The sequence below is a fragment of the Primulina huaijiensis genome, chromosome 13 (assembly GCF_012295235.1).
Source record: "Primulina huaijiensis isolate GDHJ02 chromosome 13, ASM1229523v2, whole genome shotgun sequence".
Classification (NCBI taxonomy): Eukaryota; Viridiplantae; Streptophyta; class Magnoliopsida; order Lamiales; family Gesneriaceae; genus Primulina; species Primulina huaijiensis.
This window is the reverse complement of record NC_133318.1, coordinates 6049046-6056545: the sequence shown is the minus strand read 5'-3', so window position 1 is coordinate 6056545 and position 7500 is coordinate 6049046. Positions and strand designations below refer to the sequence as shown.

General features: G+C 39.2%; 1 protein-coding gene across 1 annotated transcript in view; it reads left to right on the top strand.

Moving 5' to 3' along the window:
- Positions 1 to 322: 322 nt before the first annotated feature.
- LOC140991165 (uncharacterized) overlaps positions 323 to 7500 on the top strand; it is a 38720-nt gene continuing 31542 nt past the window's right edge. The window contains exons 1-2 of the mRNA XM_073461120.1: positions 323 to 664; positions 872 to 992. Coding sequence (XP_073317221.1) covers positions 323 to 664; positions 872 to 992 — 463 coding nt within the window. The remainder of the gene's footprint in view (positions 665 to 871; positions 993 to 7500) is intronic.

The window sequence follows — 7500 nt, the reverse complement described above, 5'->3', positions numbered from 1 at the left end:
TTTGGTGATGGCTCGATTCCAGGATTGGAAACCACCGAGGTTCTTTGGCACTGATTGTGCAGAAAGAGCAGAGGCATGGTTAAAGGATATCGAGCACTTGTTTAATATTGTTGAATACTCTAAGGTTCGGCGAATGAAACTTGCTCTCTATCAGTTGAAAGACCGAGCAAAATCTTGGTGGGAAGCCGCTGAGATTGGATTGAAAGAGGCCGGGATTGAAGTCACCTGAGATGTCTTCAAGGCCCAGTTTTTGGAGCAGTATTCCCCTCTTTCTTATTACACTGCTCAAGAGAATGAATTTAATATTCTGCAGTAGGGAACGATGAATGTTGCGGAATATGCTTCGAAGTTTTCGACTTTGTTGAAGTATGCACCTCACGTAGCTACGAATGCAAAAGTAAAATATAACAGGTTTGTGAATGGATTGCATCCTGCTATATATACTTTTGTCATTTCATGTTTGCCTACGAGCTACACAGAGGCAGTTGAACGAGCAAAGGCAGCTGAAGCTGGACTAAAACGAGGAGGTCCTCAGTACAATCCTCCACTTCCAGTGACAGCTCAGCAGCCTACCTTGCGTCCGAGAGGTAGGAAGTTTAAGAAGATCGGTTCCACTGTTTCTTCATCTTCTTCGAGTTCCAGTGGATCCCAGAGAGGGAGTCCCGTGATTGCTCTTTATTGTAGCCATTGTGGAGGCAAACATACTATCGAGCAGTGTCGAGGTATGTTTGGTACTTGTTATCAATGTGGACAGGAAGGCCATTTCTCTCGAGTATGTCCGAACAGGGGTACGACTTCATCTCAACCCCAGCCAGGATTTAGAGGTGGCCATAGTATGATGAAACCTGCTGTTCCTGTTCCCTCTTTTCAGCAGTCGAATGTTCCACGATATCGAGGACCGGGTGGTCAGAGTGCCCAAGTCCCTCCTCAAGTGAGAATGTATGCGATGACCGAAGATCAAGCGAAATACGCTCTTGGTGGTGTGATTGCAGGTATTTGCATGCTTTGTGATTATCCTGCACGTGTTTTATTTGATACAAGAGCATCTCACTCATTCATATCTCATGCATTTGTTGCATCTCATGATATTATGAGTACTCCGTTGTATGCTACATTGTCGATAGCCACGCCAGCAGAAAAGATTATTTTGTCTGAGCAAGTTGTGCAGAATTGTGTATTGATATACGAGGACAATGTGCTATTTCAGAACTGATTGTCCTTCCAATGCACGACTTTGATTGTATTGTTGGCATGGATATCTTGACGACAAATCGAGCTACTGTCGATTGTTTTCATGGAGTGATTCGATTTTGACCTATTGATGGACCCAAGTGGAATTTTTATGGCAAGGGTTCTTAAGCCAAAATTCCTTTGGTATCCTCTCTGGACATGTCTTGACTTTTGTTTAGCGGGGATGAGGATTATCTTATCTACGCTATTGATGTCTCTAAGAAGGAGCCTTCTTTATCTGATATTCCTAATGCGAAAGAATTCCCGGATGTATTTCCCGATGAGATTCTTGATTTTCCTCCTCATCGAGAAGTTGAGTTTAGTATTGATCTTGTACCGAGAACTGCGCCTATATCTAAAGCTCTTTATCGCATGGCACCTCTTGAATTGAAAGAATTGAAAGAACAATTACAGGATCTTCTCGATAAGGGATATATTCGACCGAGTGTATCACCTTGGGGAGCTCCAGTCTTATTTGTTCGAAAGAAAGATGGTACTATGCGAATGTGTATCGATTATAGGCAATTGAATCGGGCTACTGTGAAAAACAAGTACCCACTTCTTCGTATTGATGATCTCTTTGATCAGCTTCAGGGTACTTCTGTATACTCGAAGATTGATCTTCGTTCTGGGTATCATCAAGTACGTGTTCGAGAAGAAGATGTGCCTAAAACTTCTTTTCGTACCAGGTATGGCCACTATGAATTCTTGGTTATGCCTTTCGGTCTCACGAATGCTCCTGCTGTCTTTATGGATTTAATGAATCGTGTCTTTCGTGATTATCTTGACCGATTCCTTATTGTATTTATCGATTATATTCTTGTATATTCGAAATCAAAAAAAGAGCATGCTGAACATCTGAGACTGGTACTTCAAACTCTTCGCAATGGCCATTTATATGCTAAATTGTCCAAATACGAATTCTGGATGGATCGAGTGGTATTTTTGGGCCACGTCATCTCGAGACATGGCATATCCGTTGATCCCGCTAAGGTTGAAGCCGTATTGAATTGGCCGAGACCTACGAATGTCCCTGAGATCCGTAGCTTCATGGGTTTAGCTGGTTATTATCGTCGTTTTATTGAAGGATTTTCAAAAATAGCTAAACCTATTACTCAACTGACACAGAAGAATTAGCGATTCATTTGGTCACATGAATGTGAAGCTAGTTTTCTTGAATTGAAGACGATGTTGACCACAGCACATGTGCTTACTATTCCCTCAGGTACCGGAGGATTTGTAGTGTGTACAGATGCGTTTGGTAAAGGTTTGGACTGTGTTCTGATGCAACATGGCAAGGTGATTGCTTATGCGTCTCGTCAATTGAAATCTCATGAAACTCGTTATCCTGTTCATGATCTGGAATTGGCCGCCATTGTGTTTGCTTTGAAATTTTGACGCCATTACTTGTATGGAGAAAAGTTTGTTATTTATTCGGACCATAAGAGTCTGAAGTATCTCTTTTCTCAATCTGATTTGAATATGAGCCAACGCAGATGGATGGATCTTTTGAAGGACTTTGATTGTGAGATTCAATATCACCCGGGATCGGTGAATGTTACTGCGGATGCCTTGAGTCGTAAAGTTCATGATTCTGTTTTAGCTTCTGTTAGTGTCGCCAAGGTACATGAGGATATATGTACTTCTGGCTATATTTTTCACTCGAATTGGAATTATGTCACTGTCTCAGCATTGCAAATTGAGCCGAACTTGATATCAAAAATACTAAAGGCCCAACGAAGCGATGCTCAGATCCAAAAATAGAAAGAACTTGTATCTACAGGACATCAGTCTGGATTTCAGATTTCTTCTGATGGTTCTTTACGATTTAATGGTCGGATGGTAGTCTCTAATGATTCTGATTTGAAATCTGCCATTCTTCGAGAAGCACATTGTAGCAAATACAGTATTCACCCCGAAGGTCGGAAAATGTATTTGACGTTGAGACCCCAATTCTGGTGGAGACGTATGAAGAAGGACATTGCTGAATTTATTTCGAAATGTCTTGTTTCCCAGCAAGTAAAAGCCGAGAGAATGAAACCTGGAGGATTACTCCATAGTCTTGAAATCCCAAAGTGGAATTTGAAACATATTGCTATGGATTTTGTGACTCATTTACGTCGTTCGTCCAAGGGTTGTGATGCTATTTGGGTTGTTATTGACCGACTTTCGAAATCTGAACATTTCATTCCGTATGAGCGGACTTATTCTTATAAGAGAATGACCCATTTATACATCGAGAATATTGTGAGACTGCACGGTGTGCCAGTCTCGATTGTATCAGATCGTGATCCCATGTTTGCTTCTAAATTCTGGGGTAGTTTCCAAGAAGCTATGGGTACGCGTTTGGCTATGATTACTGCTTATCACCCTCAAACTGATGGCCAGACTTAGCGTACAATTCAAACGTTAGAGGATATGTTACGTGCGATTGTGATGGATTTCAGAATGGGATGGCAAGATGCTCTACCATTGGTGGAATTTTCTTATAATAATAGCTTTCAAACGAGTATTGGTATGACACCATTTGAAGCCTTATACGAGAGACGATGTAGGTCAACGTTATTCTTGGATGAAATTGGTGAAAGACAATTGACTGAACCTGAAATGATACATGAAATGAATGATAAAGTTCAGTTGATTCGACAGCGGATGAAAGTTGCTCAGGATCGTCAAACGAGTTATGTGAATAAACGAAGACGACCCTTGAAATTCCAGAAAGGTGACAAAGTATTTTTGAAAATATCTCCCTTTAGAGGCATTGTTCGATTTGGCATGCGAGGGAAATTGTCTCCTCGATATGTTGGACCATATGAGATCCTTGATCGAGTTGGGGATCTTGCCTATCGGTTGACATTGCAACCAGCTTTATCTGTCATTCATGATTTGTTTCATGTTTCTATGTTGAGAAAGTATGAACCAGATCCATCATATGTACTTCAACCTGATGAGGTTGAACTTGATCCTTCTCTTTCCTATGTTGAACAACCTGTTTGTATTATGGATCGGAATGAGAAAATATTGCGTAATAAATCGATCCCTTTAGTTCAAGTGCAATGGACACGACATGGTGTGGAGGAGTCAACGTGGGAATTGGAAAGTAAGATGCGAGAATCATATCCGCACTTGTTTGATTTTATTCCTCCTGTTCCATTGTATTCAATGTATAATGATCCATTTACTGATTTTAGTTTTGATATGTACTATAACTGGAGACAAATTATATGTTTGTCAATGTTATGTATATAGAGATGTCCAAACATGCAGATGGTTAGTCATATGATGATTATACCGAACAACCCTCCCTCGGACTTTCCAAGTGGTTATCATTCATCGAGAGGATAAGTCCGTGGTTATGATTGTACACCATTAGTCCTTACGACCCGGGACAACACTGAGTCTCTATATGCTAGGGCTGTGCTTTGACTCGTTTACCGGCTCCAGTAGAGTCATCAGGTGGCGAGGTTGGGTACAGTTGCGACACATATAGGAGCCAGTGCATTGTAGTCGGGGATTCACCGCTCACCTACGGGTGTGGATATCCTATGTGACCTGATGTTATAATAGTGCATGGAATCTCTGGCAAGAGTATGAGATGTACGTTGGAGAAGGAATTCTTCAATAGTACACGCGATGCCACTATTAAAGTTATCACATAGTTATCGAATTAATATGCAACCCTCGATGAACCAATGGTTGCAGATTCGATCGGGATATATGAGATGAAGGGACCGTACTGTACGTTAATCATAATCGACTGGTTCTTGCAGGCACTATCAGTGATACCTAGGGGATCATGGGGCGATGCTACTAGACGCTCTTACCATGATCTGATGGGTGCAATCAGAAATGAGTTCTGACATTCTTGATCAAAGTGTTGATGAAAAGAATGGGGCTAACTAGGGTAAGCCCGAATAAAGGATTATGTCCTGAATCACAAAGAGTTGTGAACCCACGGCTAGCTGTATCCCTGAACCATTGAGGGTCACACAAGTACTGGATTGTTTGTTTCCGTTGAGAGAATAAATTCAAGAAGTTGAATTTATATTATATAGTAAATTCAAGGAGTTGAATTTATGATAATTAAATTTTGAGAGAATAAATTCAAGTAGTTGAAATTATAAAATTTGAGAATTTGAAGGAAAATTTGAGCCATCTCTCAATTAATTTCTCTCCTACGCAAAACTTCTTCCATATTTTCTAGTGCAAATTGGAAGAGGAATAAACCATCCAGTCGTGGAATTGATAGGAGGATTTCATCGAAGAAAGTTCTTAGGGAATCAACAAGAGCTAATCCGTTTATATCGGATTAGTTGGAGTCCAGTGATTTAATTCACAAAGGTATAATTTTTAAACATCCTATGCATGTTTAATTTCTGAAAAACATACGAGTGTCCAAAAGCATTATTTTATTTTCAAAATAAAATAAAAATTTTAAACTTCCGCTGCGTTTGGGCACGTAGAAAATCGAGATCCAACAGTGGTATCAGAGCCAAGGTTTTTCTAAAACGTATGGTTTTATATTGAATAATTTGTTTCTAACCACACAAGAAAATTTTCAGAAAATAGATGCACCATCAAAATTATGTTTTTTCAGAAAAAAATTTTTTTTTTTAATCTGCCCGGAACTGTTCTGGGCAGTCCGTGCGCGCAGGGACGCGCACGGCAGCGCGCAGCGTGCGAGCGCGCGCGGCGTAGGGACGCCAGCGCGCAGCGAGCAGCGCCGCTAGTACCAATGCGCGCAGGTGTGCCGCCACTGCCCGAAACGTTCGCCCGGTATTGTCTCGAGATGCGTGCTAGATGATGGGCTTGAATTATTTGGGCCTAGGGTGCGATTTTCTGATTTTTCAAACTTTTGGGCAAAATTGATAATTTTGAAAAATTGCTTCAAATTTTATTTTGAAAATTAATTTTTGGAAAATTAATAATTTTCTTATAAAATAAATAATTAGAATATGATTTTAATTATTTATAGTAAAAATGGGTTTTCACAAGAAATCAATTATTATTGATTTAATTGGAAATTAAATAAAAGGGTTTATTTAATTTATTAAATTCTTTAATAATTGTGGTGGTTAGTGATAAAATTATTAGATATATTATTTATCAATTAATTAAATTGATGTTAATATTCGATATTAAATGCATGAAGGATGATCGAGAGCCTTGACCAATGTGTTAGGTGTATGTTAGGATATTTTACTGTTTTTATTCGCTTTTATTTATATTTGATATTATTAAAGTGGGCCTGGTTTATGGCCCGTTCCCACCCCCATGAGATGTATCCCTTTTGTGCCATGGCTATTTAAATGTAATTATTAGAAATAGTGGGAGATCAAGACTGGAAGATGGTGGACCCGATGCACAAGATGAAGACATGTAAAATATTGGAAGCTCTTATAATAGTTGCATTTGCATCCCTGCATTCACCTAGGTTTTGGACCTAGATCCATGTATGGCTCACATGGATCTAATAGTGTTGGCGATCGATCATCCTTAGTTTATTGTTGAATGTCATATTATGATATATGCGATATATAGTAGTATGCATGTATGTATATTATTAAATAATATAGTTGCATGGATCCGGCAAACATACAAACTCGTGGCACGCGATTTTTAAATTAAAATGATCATACAATTTTAAAATTAAAATCCCTCATTTTGAATAAGATTCAAAATTTATATCAAACCGAAGAAGTAAAAATTAAAAAAGTTTAATTTTTCCTTGCCTTCCATCAACCGTGGTTGCATGTTGATCGCTACCCGCGGACAGTGTCTGGCTCATATTATTGGGGAGGCCTGTACGCCGGAAAGCTGTGACTTCCACCGGACATATGATGTGAATTGCGTGGAATTCACATGACTTCGGCTCATATTATTGGGGGAACTCATGGCGACCGTCTACTACAATTCAATATTGATGGGTTGGTTTGACACGTGAAAATAAACGGCGTCATGTTGTTGGGTCTTTATTAAACTTGAGGCAAAACACGCGGAGGTTGCATAAGGATGCAATTGGATTCTATCTTTTAGAAATTTTAATTGGCTGATATTATTCGGGATTATAATTGGCTAATTGGACTCTACGTGCCCACTAAGGAAATACGGTTTCTCTTTTCCATCAGAGGGTAGTGGAAATGTCAAAATAGTGGGAGGGAAATTTATAAAATGAAATCCATATTTTATATCTTAGAATTATTTTAAAATTATAAGTAACCTTTATCTGTTTTTATTTTTCAGTATATTTACGATGTCTACTCGTAACCC